General features: G+C 29.5%; 1 protein-coding gene across 1 annotated transcript; it reads left to right on the top strand.

The window, feature by feature from the left end:
• The first annotated feature begins 12583 nt into the window (after positions 1 to 12583).
• Positions 12584 to 15452, top strand: LOC108346272 (1-aminocyclopropane-1-carboxylate synthase). Its single transcript, XM_017585303.2, has 4 exons — positions 12584 to 13023; positions 13130 to 13261; positions 13383 to 13543; positions 14086 to 15452. The coding sequence occupies exons 1-4, from the start codon at positions 12853 to 12855 to the stop codon at positions 15074 to 15076; spliced, it is 1455 nt and encodes a 484-aa protein (XP_017440792.1). The 5' UTR covers positions 12584 to 12852; the 3' UTR covers positions 15077 to 15452.
• Positions 15453 to 15791: the final 339 nt, after the last annotated feature.

The following is a 15791-nucleotide window of genomic DNA, read 5'->3' as shown; positions in this document are numbered from 1 at the left end:
CTACGACAATTATTAATCAAATCAATTCATTAATTAACATTTACTTTTAGCAACTTCCTAACAACATGGCTGCGGTCTAAGAGGATTCCTTTGCGGAGAAATATTTGCCTTGATCGACAAGTTGGAATTTGGTCGTCAAAATTCCAGGTATTTGGTCGTAGAGTATTAATTTTACACGTGCTGAAAAGAAATTTTAGAAGACATGTTTTATTTTGAAATCAAAGAGAGAATGTGGAAGAATTTAACATGTGGTCAGAATTCAAAAACATGCGCTGTTACAGGCAAATAGTCAGAATTATACTAATCTTTGGTACATAAAAATGAAAAAGAAAAGATAAAACAGAAAAGACTAAAAAGAGCATAAACCGAATGATTCCCTCGAGGGACAACAATAGCACCCGGAGAGTGTTTCTGTCTGTGAGACCAACACGAAGAGTCAAAATTGTTGGATTCAAATTTTATCTTTTAAAATTTCATGTCAAGTTCAACTTGCCTTCCGTCGCGACCACTAGCTATATTATACTAATAAAAAAAAGAGTTTTCCCTTTTTTTTCTTTCATAAAAGCTAATGATAAATTAACTTATAGGTAATAAACTAATATTTAGATAATAAATTAGCTGATAACTGATAAATCTATAATTTATAAATTTTGAACCGAAAATCAATTGATTGAATAAAAATATCCGATAAATTATTAATAAATAGACTTTAAATTTAACTTAAACTTATAAAATTAATTTATAATATGATATTTGTATTTATTTATATACTCTAAATTCATATTATAAATGTTGGACTTCTAATATCATAATAAAAGATGAATTTTAAACCTAATTCAATATCATTAAATTAGTTTAATGTGAATCTACACTTACTTATATACAATAAATTTGTATTATCTTTTTAGTCGATAAGATCTCAAACATTAATTAATAAACTAATTAATAAAAATAAAATAACATATAAAATATGATTGTATAAATTATATTATATATTATTGTGTATTATATATTATTATGTAATTAGATTTAAAAATAGATTCTATTATATTTTTTGATGTTATTTTTATAGGTAAAATCAATCGATAACTTCTGTCTAATATTCTAAGTTTATATGATTTAATGTTGAGGTTTTTGTTCGTTTCAATCTATCGAAATACTTGCTAAAGGTAATTTAATGCTAATATTTGTTTAAGTCTATTTACACAAATAATAAGTGTTGTAATACATGTGTCATCAACCACCTTACTTGAACTTATATTTATAGTTTTTTTAATGAACTTTTGCTTAAGGTCATTATTCGACTTCACTTCTACTTACGTCTGGCCATACCCGTTTAACACATTGACGTCATGCATGTAGAGAGAATTTTGGTTAAAGCTGATGTGATAAGGATTGTTAAGCCATTGATTGATCAATGTTTTCGCATGGACATTTGACTGGTCAGTTTATACTATACAAATACTTTATTTTATTTTTTTTAAATTATATATATATATAATTTTAAATAGTATGATAATTAATTTATTTATATAATTGAAATAGATAGACTTGTTATTTTAATTCATTACTCATGGGTTAGCTCCACCCCTGTTTAAAACTAAGCCTCATTTTAGTAATCACTTAATAGAGGGTTTTCTAAAAGTTTCCAGTCTCAAAAGCCCTCAGTGGAATGGGTTGGGACATCCTTAGGTGGATTTAACCCCTGTTTTCAATCAAACCACTTTTTCTTTATAGGAATTGAAAGCTCTCACTGAAACTTTTTCTTCTCACCCTAGTTCAACTAAGGAATGATCTAAACTTAAGCAAATCTTGTCACAAACCTCGAAACATCTACACTCTCCTCCACTAAGACCTCGTCAAATCCATTCTTCGCAGAACACCACCAGTTTCGGTTCCACCTCTAGATTTCACTTCCAGTAAATCTTCCTTTTTTTGTTGAGTGTTGGTTTTCTACTTCATTGATGACCATGATTCATTTCTCACACCCCTTTAAAAAAAGTGGTTCAATACATTTATATAGAAATTTACGAGGTAATAGTGGTTAAAGTGAAATTAAAAATAATATATAAATGTCTTAAAATATAAGGATAATAAGAGTTGAAAATAAAAAAGTTACAACCAAACAAATTTAACAAAAATAAATAAGCTTTTTTTAAAATATTTATTAATATATAAACTTCGTTAATAATCTTACAAAACAAACTCTAAATATTAATGTGATTTCTTAATATTATTCATGATGATTGTAAGAACTGAGAATTTTAAAAATTTTGGAGTGGACAGATGTGTGGAAATAATGAGACCGAATGATTTATATTAAAATAATATTATTATATAAAGGAAAATTTCAAATGTTCGTCCCATTTTCTGATACAACCATTTCTCTCTAAATCTTCTTCTCTCTTCTTTTCTCCTCATTCTCTCTAAAATTACTCACTGTGAGTTCATCTGATCAGTTATCAAAACCTCTCTAGACGATCATGAAATCAAGGGCTTCCTTTTCCACCAATCAAAGTCTTGTTTAGAGCTGGTAAGTCTCGATTTCTTGAGCTCTTGTGAGATTTCAAAACTTTTTGACACATGCAAGCCAAGTTTCTGGTTGCATGTGTTCATCAGCTTCTTCTTCCCAATTCTAATCACATTTATGGTCTTTTGGTGGTCTATCCTCATCAATCAGTGAGTTATAGGTGTTCTTGGGATTTTCTGGAAGTATGAGCAAATTTTTAGAAGGGTAGAAGATTTCGTTTGGTTAAGAGGTAAGGGAAACTAGTTAATTTAATTGTGATTTTCTATATGTGAAATTACTGTTTGGATGGTTGCATGTGTGTAACTTGAATGTTTGATTGAATTGTGTTGAATTTGTGAATGCTGGAACCTGTGAACTAGTTAGAGTTTCTCTGCATAAGTGTCGGTCTGTTATAATCTTAAGAAAATGAGTATGCAAATATGATAGATTGGGGTTGAGAGTGAAATCTGGTATGTGACTCTTTGGGATGATGTTAGAATGATTTTAGGTACCTTTGGATAGGCTTAAAATGGTATATGAATCATGTTTGGAGATTAGAAGTTGGGAAGTGGTAGGAATTGGTGAAGATAGTGGTTGATCATAATTCTGCAGCTATTATGCAGAATTATGCAGATCGCCGAGTGTCATTCATTGAACGTTCAACTTTTTTCTTGTGTTCGGTCTTAACTGAGTTCCACTTCTATAGAGCTTTTCAGTTAATGACCGATCAGTCTTGTACTAGTTTTCTGTTTTAGTAGTGATTGGTCATAGTGGGTGTGTGGTCTCTTAGTAGCGATTGTTATTAGTGGGTTGTGTGGTCTCTTAGTAGCGATCGGTCATAGTGGGTGTGTGATCTCTTAGTAGCGATCATTATTAGTGGGTTGTGTGGTCTCTTAGTAGCGATCGATCATAGTGGGTGTGTGGTCTCTTAGTAGCGATCGTTATTAGTGGATTGTGTGGTCTCTTAGTAGCGCTCGTTCTTGTACTAGTGCTCGACCTCGTACTTGTATTCGGTCTTAACTGCGTTCGGCCTCTCATGGGCCTTACCTGTTAATGATCGTTCAGTGATATTTTAGTAATTAGTATCAACTCTAAGTGTTTGGCCTAAGCTATAGGTGTTCGGCCTAAGCCATAAGCGTTCGGTCTAAACTTAATACTTGGTATGGTGGTAGTATTCGGTCATGTTGTGGTACTCAGAATCCTCTAATTGTCGGTTAGTAATAGTGCTCGACCTTCTCTTCAGATGTATCTATTATTGCCCGTTCGGTCTTGTTCTTTAGGTAGTGAGAGAACGATCGGTCTCCAACACTCACAGGGTGTTCAGTATTATTCCTATATGTTTGGTGATTTCTGTTCGGCCCATATTTATATTTATTCCAGTGTGCTATTTTAATTAATTGTTCCAATTACTTTGATGGCTGATGTATGCATTACCATAATGGTGTCAAATTGAAAGTATGGTATGATGTTCCAACTAGTATGAAAGAGAATTCCAAGGAGGAATGTCTCAGTGATTGGTTATCAATGTGGTGGTAAAGTATGAATATGGACAGTGAAATTCATGGAGTTCATCCTGAAATTCTAATGATTACAATTCTCAAGTAGAGATTGGTAATGCATTGTGTGAGAATGGCAGGAAGTACTAGCCCATAGGTTCTTGGGTGAGTTATAACGGACTACACTACCCAGGTGCACGAACAGCCTCAAGCTATATATTCATACAATCCGGATGGTCAAGTCAAGTGTTCGGTCATTCTTTTTGTAATGTATGGTTGTTCATTGTATGCTTTAAAGTGTTCGGTTGACATGTGCTTATGTATTTGTTTAATTTGCATGATAACTGTAATTAATTAAATTACTCTAGCTTACCCTTGTTTTTCTGTGGTCTGTCTTTGTATGTTGTTTCTCTTTTGCGATGATCACCTTAATGGTGTGAGCTTAGGGATACAGTTTTTTTAGTTGGAGCAGCTGAAGGAGGGAAAGTGAAGCTTATAATATAGGCAATTATGTTTGTTCTTCAGGTGAAATTTTTATTCACCAAATTTATAGTTTTGTTTTATCATTATGCATGTAATGTTTTATTTTAGTAAATTTTATATTACTAAATTTGGAATTTTACAATTATTATATATATTTTAAATATAACTTTAAATAGGATTTTAATCCTTCAAATTTGGATCACTTTTTTTTCTCCTTCTATATAAAATATTTAGTCCCTAATGGTTTTTAAAAACAATGCTGACACGGTTATCAATATTCACGTCAATAATCCATGTTAAGAATAACGAGTGAAATTAAAATAATAGTGTAAATTTAATTTTCATTTTATTTTATAAAATATCTTTTTCCTCTTAAGTCAATTATAATATAATCGTTTTCTTAAAAAAACGAAGATTGCTTCGACAAATTTAAAATTTATTTCTTAATTCTTCAAGTTGAAAAAAAAAATCCAAAAATAAAGTAGTTTTTTCATTCTCCTTGAATTAAAACATTATTTTTAATCTTCCAATTTATTAATACATTGATAGTTATAAATTAATGTGAAAAAAATAATCTAAATAAAACAAATAGATAATATAAATTCACAATCTCGTGGAGACTTTAAAAACATTTTTAAGTTTGACTTTTAAGGATAATTATCTTTCTTTGAAGTACCTGTTTTTTTAAGTGCAATAATTATTGAATGTAATTAATATACTTAATATAATGCACTATTTATATTATAGTTCAGGGCTTTTACTTAGATAGATTTAAACCATGCAACTCAATTATCCGTTAACATCGAATTAGTTAATTGAAACTAATGTAATTAGCATAAGGTCATCCTGATTAAACAAATAAAAACCACAGATATATCAATTTCATAAATTAACATATACTGAGAGACATAGAGAGAACTTGCCAAGTCCAAATATAACTTGATCATATACATTTCAATAATAGCTTCATTCATTTAATGTGATAAATAATAAAAAACTACATTAACAAAAGAAGAAACTAGGGTTATATTAACATTCAATCAATTACAAGGAAAATCCTGACGGATAAACAATAAATAGGAAAAAATATTTCAAATATTCTTAAAATCATCTTTCCCAAAATAAATATATATTAATTATGTCAACAAAATTTTAAAAACGTCAACCTTCAACATCAAAAATGAATTTACAATTAAAAATAAGAAATACTTTTTGTCGAGAAATGTATAAACGAAAATTTAACTCTTAAAAAATAGCTCCTAAAATTTGATTGATTTTTTTTTTTACACCTATAAGAAGAGAACTTTAATTTAGAAAAAAATAAAGACAAAATTACTTAGTCTTTTTTATTTTTCATGATATATGAGTTAAGAATAAACTAAGGAAAAATAAAAGTTACAAATTTAAAAAGTAACTTTTAAATTTAGTATATAGTCATTATAAATTTTGGAGGACTTAAAAAATCTACTTTTAAATCTGATAGAAAAAAAAACACTGTTAAATCTAGAAAACTAAAATAAAAATTGTTCGATATTTTAGAAACTAAAAAACATATTTTTGCCAAACCATTTTAAAGATGAAAATTTTCATACAGTGACACATGTCATTAATAAGATAAATATCGTTATTTGTAACAAAAAGTTAATAAAATTAATTTTATAAATTTGAAAGAGTAAAAAAAAAGGGTCATTTTTAATTTTGAAGATTAAAAGAAAAAATCATCTAAATTTGAGAAAGTAAAAATATTAAGCCTACATTTTAAATTAAATTAATTAAATTTTGAACTAAGAGGATAAATGTTATATGAATAAAATTATTTTTCTTTTCAAAATTCATTCAATCCAATTTTGGAACACCTAATTAGAAGCATGGAAATACTCTGCAATTAAAAAGAAGAACGGAAGGACCATAACTTTTCATAAGCTATATTTTCAAAGTATATATTAATTATAAAAGATTATGTGGTGTTATTGGTTTCCAAACATAGTAAACAATGAAGATGCATTTATCGCAACAATGTAGTCTTAATTCACACTTTCCAAAATGTCTCAATGAAATGTATTTTTGATAATTGAAAACTTTGTTTTGCCTGAAAGCCATAGAATCTTAAAATAGAAAATTGTTTACAAGTTTAAACAAGCACCAAACGTTTCCAGAGTCAACAATAATACTACACAATGAGATATTATATTAATCAATGTACAGATATTTAAGTTATGTTCGGTACCTAACAATGAGATATTATATTAATTAATGTACAGATATTTAATTAATACTAAATATCATTACGCATTTTTCTTAAACTTTAAAAAATCATCAACCTTCTTTTTTTGCAAACCCTTTTAGTCTTAATAACAGCTCAACAGTTGAAATGCTCGTGACTTCCTATTTTATTTGAGGTATTTTCATTAATGTGTCATCATACTATATATTTATTTTTAAAAAATGCTATTATTTTTTTTCTACAGTTTGGAAGTTTTGAATAATACCTATTTTTTTTCTTATATTTATTTGCAAGATTAAAATTCACACGAAGTTGCTATGTTTATTACCATTTTATGATATTTATATATAATCGTTTATTATGTAGGTTTAATAGATTTTTTATCTTTATATTTATAATAATTATTTAACATTTTTTCTTAATATATTTTTAACTCAATGTAATTCTGTTTCCAATACTAATCCCCACACGTGTTAGACTGACAGCTTTTACGCGTGCTAACATAAGAAACACTATCGTTTCCGAAAGTAAAGCTGAATTATATATTTACTCTCTCCATCAGTTGTGAATGAAATAAAATATATTGAGTCTTCTTAAAAGATACAAAAAATCATGTTAAGTTAAGAATAAATTAAAAATATTAAATAATTATTATAACTGTAGGAGCAAAATTGATAATAAGTCTTGTTATGTGAATTGCATAAGCATTATAATAAAATAAAATGTTTTTGTTTTAATTATTATAGTAATAGTGATTAAAAGTGGAAAAATTACAGATTGAACCCCAGATTGTTTGATCTAGAGATTGTTTGAAATCGAAAAACATGTGTTGAGACATGAGGTTAGGCGATTTGACAATTTGTCAAAGTTAGCTGAGAAATTTGGAAAACCAAATGGAAGAGAGAAGAAGCATGCACAACGTTCAAAGCTTGACCAAATATCTCTTCATAGATCATTTTTCTCAGACTCGTACCTCTCTTGCCTCCTCCATTAATAGTAATATATATTATTAATAATAATCCTACTCCTAATACACCCCAACCATGCATTCTTCTGGTTATTTCATCATTGCTATAAAAGCAAATACAATCAGAACCAATGTTTCCTTCATTTTATTTCCAACCTTTTTCCAAGTTTATAGAAATAATATACATTTTTAATATTTAAATAATGGATTTTTTTCTGGAATAATTAAATAATGAAATTACAAAAGTATTTTTGAGAATTATATTGAATAGTGGTAAACAGCTGGAGCCACGCCCTTGATTTATATAAAAGAAAGGAGAGAAATGATGACGTGTAAGATATGTTTTGATAATACTTAAATTAATGGGTTTAGTCAAGGGTTTATGGTTTTAGAGTTGTGCAAGATATGTTATTATAGAAGTGGAAGATCATCTGCAATTGTCAACTATTTAAAACTTCCTTATATATATTTCGGCACCATAATAAGTATCTAATCCGTGTAATGCACGTCTGGATGAATACAAATATATAATGAATCATAGATTTTTAATCCAATTCATGAATTTCTATATATTTTAATAATATTAAATATTGAGATAATTGAATGATTTAAAATTTTAACATATTAATGATAATAAACATTTCTAAGGTTAATGGAAGATAATTTAGTCTTGATTAGTAAAACTATTGGGTGCAATTTTTGTTTAGGGAAGAAATTATAATTGATTTTAATTAATTTGAAAGCTCATGACACATGTCTCAATATTTAAGAAGGATATGATTTTAAGAATTAAAAATAAAGTCTAACAATGATGCACTGGTAGCAGTCCATGTCATCTGTTTGTATACAGAAGTATTATTATGGAGATATTTATATGTATAAATATTTTTCGTTAAAATATACAAACTTAAAGGAAACCATTAAAACGAAACAAAACAAATTGTAGGTAATCATGGGCAACTTATTATTTCTTTCCCTTGTTAATAAGTGAGTGCTAATCAAACTATTAATTGTTTTTCTATTCGTGGTATAAGTTTTATTCATATCCACGTTGAATAAGAATATTGTAAATTAAAAAAAGAGAGTTCAATACATAAATGTATTTTTATTTTAAAAATGAATTACTAAATAATTAAAGATTATAAATTCAAATTTATAAATATAGGAACTAAAATTTAAAATCAAATTCAAAAACGTCAAATTTGTATACACGTGATAAAATTTGGCACGAATTTAAATTGATTATATTAATAGTAAAATTATTTAATTGTTTTCAAATCAAAATTTTAGTTCGAAAAAAACTATGAATAATCATCTTAAATGTTTTTTTTAATTATTTTCAAGTTTTGAAAATTATCAAGGTTAACTTGAACTAAGGTTTAAAAAATAGGTTCCGTGAGATAAAATAATAATTTTAATATAATTTCTCTGAAGTATCAAATTAATATATTACAAAATCATTACCCTATTACCATTAACATAATTAAAAATTTAATCAAGTACCCAAGTATTTTATCTATTTTAATTTTAAAATGCATGTTAAAAAATATTGGATTCAGTTGAACGTGCCAATGAACTCAATTAACTCTTACTAAAGTTATTATTTTAATGATATATTCAGAATATTTAATTATCGGTATACTATAATCTTAATAAAATATTTATAATTGAATTTATTTCTAAAACCATTTTTGTTTTAAAATATGATTACAAATATTATAATTTTTTATTATATTGTACATAACACGAATACGAAATTTACGACTTATAAGAATAATTTATTTGTATCATAATTATAAATGAAATTAAAATTTTAAACTGTAATTACGACCAATAATCTAATCGTGTCTTAACAGTAAAAGAAAAAACAGTTATCCTGTAACAATTGATAATTAGGATTTTTTTTTTTAGTGGACATATAATTTTATTTTTATTTCACTCTTTCTACCTTTTCCCCCCTTTATTGTTACTAGAGATTTCATACTATAAACAAGAAAAATTCACAATATATTAATGAATACAAATTTTACTTAGTAAACTAATTTTATAAAGTTAAATTAGACTTAAAATTGAAATTAAAATAAAATTTTGAAATTTGTAAAAGTACTTCGTAACATAATATAAGATCATAAAGTGATTTATAATTCAATATTTACTGACCCATATAATTTCTTCTTTGTTAATGCTTCAACCCTAGAAATTCAAATATTGAAAGGCTCAAAAAGTCATTTATTCATGTTCGGTTGTATTAAATGGTATATATGTTCATACCGAATTATGGTTTTTCTTTTGTTGGAACATCTTGTATGGTAAACGCGGTTATTTTAAGACCCATGCATGGAACCGACCTTTCTGAAAATACATATTTATCACGTCTTTACCATGTAAAAGAATGTTTATGCTGCATCACATGTATCACACTGGTTTGAAACTTATCGGTGATATATATGATTCAAAGTATTTCATTCTTGAACTTTTAGAATGTATTACTTGACAAAAAAAGTGTTTTAGTTTTTAATATTTTCCTTTTTGTCATAGTTGATTTATATTCTTTATATTGCATCGTTTTATTTCTCCGATTGTGAGATAGAATTGGGGTGTCTACCCTTCTCTTTTTGCTAGCTAAAAATCACACACGTCTTCAGAATTAATATTACAGATACACAGAATCAGACGACACTTTGTGTATGCGAAGGGATACGTCTACTTTAATAACAGAAAATAATAATTGTCGGAGATTATGGTACGACAATGAAATGTTTTTATATGTTTTAGATTATTTTGGTCTGTTGTTGGAAGTTTCATGAATCATGATTTTGATTTACGTATTAAAAAATGAAAAGTTGAATCATGCATTTGATCTAGAAGCTGGGAACTGAACCAAAAAATAGCCAGTTGAACAACTGCAGTGTTTCTAGGCGTATTAATTTCTCCTTTCCTACAATAATCCTTGGTTGCTCTTTATTGGAAAAAAACCAAAAGCAATAGCTATTGTGTAAGGTCATGAATCCCCACACCTCGACTGCCGACAAGAACTCCACATGCGTGCTGTCGAAGAACACATAACTTTGAGGTTGAAGCTCACGTGCGAGTTTTGCATATTTTTAGGTTATGTGTACACACGTATAGAGTGAGTTCCGCGTATATAGTGTAGGTAGTTGAGTGGCTGAGTAGCGAGTGGATCAGGTAACACGATCTTTTCAAGCCACCTAATTAAGGGTTTTAATGTTGATGCAACTGTTCTTCGCTAACTAAGGTCCCCACTTACTTCATACACCCTCTCTATCTCATTGTTCATGCTACGACATTTTGTAAATAGAACTTTTTAGTGTTATGGAAGATTTTTTACATATATGAATTAATTTATTTTTTAATTTAGATTTTATTTTAAATTAATTACTGTAAGGATTAAGTCATCACGGTGATGATTTGTTTGTGAGAAAAACGTAAATATATGTAAGATTTTTTAATATTATTGAAGTCCTTCAAGTTTAGTTCTTTAGACCTTGTTCACTTGAGTGGATTTGAGGGAGAGTAATTGAGGGGATTTGAAAATAAATTTTTTTGTTGTTTATTTGAGTCAATTTGGAGGTAAGTGAGAATTTGAAAGTAAAGTTTGTGAGAATTAGTGTAGGATTTGATTAACGTGACAGATTAAAAAAATTTACTTCCAAATCCAATTTCATTTACTTCCAAATTCACTCAAATAATCAACAAAAAAATTTATTTTCAAATCCTTTCAAATCTCTTCAATTACTCTTCCTCAAATCCACTCAAGTGAACAAGACCTAATGAGATTAAACTTAATCATTACTGTCAGGTAAAGTCATATATATGATTGACTACTTCAATCTCAATTCAATTAACTTAAGTATCTATAAGATTGACGACTTCAACCTAAATTCATTTTAAATTGAATTTGTTTTTAGGAGTAACAATTTTAACATAAATCCAATTTGAATTGTGCAAAAACGGTTAAACTAAAGTCGTGACATTGTTTGTTGACGATTTTAACTTTAAAATAATTCAACTAAACTCAATGAACCTATGGTATCTGTGTTAAAGTTTTTTCTTTTTTGACAATCTTTTTTATTTTAAAGATTTCTCTTAGGTTTTTTTCTTAATCATTTGTTTTAATTCACTTTGATATTTTGGAAATAAGACAGATTAAGTTAAATTTAGGATTTTCGTATTTGGTCACTTCCATTAATGATTATTTAACGTGTATTTGGTTGTTTTTAATGAAACGTTGTTTTTTATATTTCAAAAATTGAAAATTATGAAAATTTAGATTAATTATCATTTTATTAAAAAAAATGGTATATAGAAATATGAAAATTGAGTTTGTTAATTTTAATGAAATACATATTTTTTTTAAGAACAAAGATATTGCCATTCAAAAAGTTTTTACATCCATTTAACAATTGTTCACTTTATCTTTTCTTTACAAATATAAAAGTTAACTTTTTATAACCATTTTACTCCTATAATGAGTTGTTAAATAGTTGTTTTAATATTAAACAAATTTTTTTCTTTTATTAAATCATTATAAAATTTTATAATAGCACACTATATCCACTTGAGGGAAAGAATTAAATATTTAACAAAGATATACTGATGTATTTATATTTTCTTATTTATAAATACATGATGTTAGATTGAAATTATGTTTCATACTAGAAAACGAAGAAGTACAAAGTGGTGTATACACGTGTAAGAAATAATAGAGTGTGGGAACTTAACTTGGACTTGAATACTAGCCGCTTGAAGGGTGTGTAGGATCTGTGTAGCTAGTTTCCACTAAGTTGACAAAAATTATTACAAGTGGCACCTAGCTAGGTCTCACAAAGTATTACTAATTAATAGTGGGTCTGTCTGCGTACCAACTCTTGCCTAATTTTCAAACCAAGAGCCACACCGCAGTCTCTCATCATCCTTCCTATGAAACTTCATCATGTCTCTCAAAAGTCAAGCTGAATTTATCCAATGCATTCTATAAATACATAGTCTCTCTCCCTTCTATTCTTCATTGCAACACATTTCCTCTGTAAATTACTCACACCATATTCCTAACTTCATTTCAGCATCCTCTCTCCCACTTACTTGGATTTCATCAATTCCAATAAATTCACACACTTTTTTACACTCTAACCACAACATAAACATACACCACATGGGTTTGAAGGCCATGGACCAAACTCCGTTGTTGTCCAAGATGGCTATTGGGGATGGACATGGTGAATCATCCCCATACTTTGATGGATGGAAGGCTTATGAAGAAAACCCCTTTCATCCCACAGATAATCCTAACGGTGTTATGCAAATGGGTCTTGCTGAGAATCAGGTATAAAGCGTATAAAACTTCATTCCCAATGTCATGCAATTGCATAAACTCGGAGGGATATGGTATTATTTATCTGCTGCTAATTTACTTTCTTAAATTTTTGCAGCTTACTTCTGATTTGGTTGAAGATTGGATACTGAACAACCCTGAGGCCTCCATTTGCACTCCAGAAGGAATAAATGATTTCAGGGCCATAGCTAACTTTCAGGATTATCATGGTCTGGCCGAGTTCAGAAATGTGAGTTACAACATAAAGTGAAATTTGATCACAAACACTTTATGCATAAACTTCAAGTTGAGTTTGACTATTGATAACATTTGATGCACTCAAACTAAACGTGAATTGCAAACTTGCACAGGCTGTGGCTAAATTTATGGCTAGAACAAGGGGAAACAGAATCACGTTTGACCCTGACCGTATTGTCATGAGCGGTGGAGCCACCGGAGCACACGAAGTCACTGCCTTTTGTTTGGCAGATCCCGGTGAAGCATTCTTAGTGCCTATTCCCTATTATCCAGGGTAATATATTCAATTCAGTTTTTATTTCTTAATTTTTTTTTTTCATTATTTTTGGGGCATTAATTTAGAAGAAGATGATGATAATGAAGTATTCTTATGTGTGTCATGACGTTTCTCAATTAGAGTATATTTGATCTCCACCGAAAGAAGTAGCCTCTCTATTCATTTAACATACCATTAAGGTGCCTAGCTCCACTTAGTGGAATTCTTGATTAGAAAACAGGGTAATGAGATTTGATGGCACTACCTTTCTCTCTCTCACAACATTGTAGTTTCAACCTTCCATTGGAAGCAGTCAACGATCCTATCAAATAAAAAATGAAAGCCCTTAAACTAAAGTCAAATTCAGACCACAATTGAATAGCAGTTTGATCATGAACATTGTTCGATTATTCATTGTCAGGCCATCACAGACTTTCTTTTATTCTTCCCATTACAAGAAAAAATAAACCAAGAGAAATTAGGTTATCATATAAATTAATTTTATTGACATGTACATCTTGATATTTGTTTCTTATAAGAATCTGAATTTCCTAATGCAGTTTTGACCGGGATTTGAGGTGGAGAACGGGAGTTAAACTTGTTCCAGTTATGTGCGATAGCTCAAATAATTTCGTGTTGACAAAGGAAGCATTGGAAGATGCCTATGAGAAAGCAAGAAAGGATAACATCAGAGTAAAGGGTTTACTCATCACCAATCCATCAAATCCATTAGGCACGATCATGGACAGAAAGACACTGAGAACCGTGGTGAGCTTCATCAATGAGAAGCGTATCCACCTTGTATGTGATGAAATATATGCTGCAACAGTTTTCAGCCACCCCGGTTTCATAAGCATAGCCGAGATATTAGAGGAAGAAACAGACATAGAGTGTGACCGCAACCTCGTACACATTGTTTATAGTCTTTCAAAGGACATGGGGTTCCCTGGCTTCAGAGTTGGCATCATATACTCTTACAATGATGCTGTGGTTAATTGTGCACGCAAAATGTCAAGCTTTGGATTGGTGTCAACACAGACTCAGTATCTTTTAGCATCAATGCTAAATGATGATGAGTTTGTGGAGAGGTTTCTTGCAGAGAGTGCAAAGAGGTTGGCTCAAAGGTTCAGGGTTTTCACTGGGGGGTTGGCCAAAGTTGGCATAAAGTGCTTGCAAAGCAATGCCGGTCTATTTGTGTGGATGGATTTAAGGCAACTTCTCAAAAAGCCAACTTTCGACTCTGAAATGGAGCTTTGGAAAGTGATCATTCATGAAGTTAAGATCAATGTTTCACCTGGCTATTCCTTCCATTGCACTGAGCCAGGGTGGTTTAGGGTGTGCTATGCCAACATGGATGATATGGCTGTGCAAATTGCTTTGCAACGAATCCGCACCTTTGTGCTTCAAAACAAGGAGGTCGTGGTGTCTAATAAGAAACATTGTTGGCACAGCAACTTGAGGCTGAGCCTCAAAACCAGAAGGTTTGATGATATCACCATGTCACCTCACTCTCCCCTACCTCAGTCACCTATGGTTAAAGCCACAAATTGAGTTTGCATATTCCTCTGAATCGTTTAGAAGAAGTAACTGATATGTGAAGATTACTTGGTTCTTTTGTTTGTTATTTTGAGAAGGTACATAAGTGCTGGATTTGTTCTTTGGAACAGCAATAACAGGAAATTGCTGATGTTGTTTTGTGATCGGCATCACAATCTAGTGTCCTACAAGTTGTGCTGCTTGATGCACGCCCCTTCAATCTTAGGGGCATTTTTTCTTTTTTCACTTACCAAAGGTTCAAGGTGAAAAAAGTTTATAGATTCTGTAATGTTATTGGTTTATCAAAAGAGTCCAAAAGATGTCTGTAATCTGCTACTGAAATTGTAACTTTCAATTATGAATAAATTGTTAATGTAGGTCTTCAAATTCATTTCCATTTCGTACAAAGACTACGTTTTTTCCTCCACTTCATTTGTCAAAGTCAAAAACGAGAATTTGAATAATGCATGGCAGGTAAAAGATTACTACCTCAAACATTTGTCGGAAGTTCCACAAATCAAAATATGATAAATAAAATAATAGGTGAGTTATGTCCTCTTCTCGTTAGAGATCCTCACTTCAATCTCAGGAATACTTTTCTTCTTTAAGCAACTTTCGATGTCACCAATAGCCAGTTCAATTGTAAGTCTACATAAAATGAAAAGAAAAATTAACATCTTGGATATTGATTTTGGAACTTCACACTCAAATTCATATCTTAAAATCTCAA

This window comes from Vigna angularis, chromosome 1, assembly GCF_016808095.1.
Source record: "Vigna angularis cultivar LongXiaoDou No.4 chromosome 1, ASM1680809v1, whole genome shotgun sequence".
Lineage (NCBI taxonomy): Eukaryota > Viridiplantae > Streptophyta > Magnoliopsida > Fabales > Fabaceae > Vigna > Vigna angularis.
This window is presented reverse-complemented; position numbering and strand designations above follow the sequence as displayed.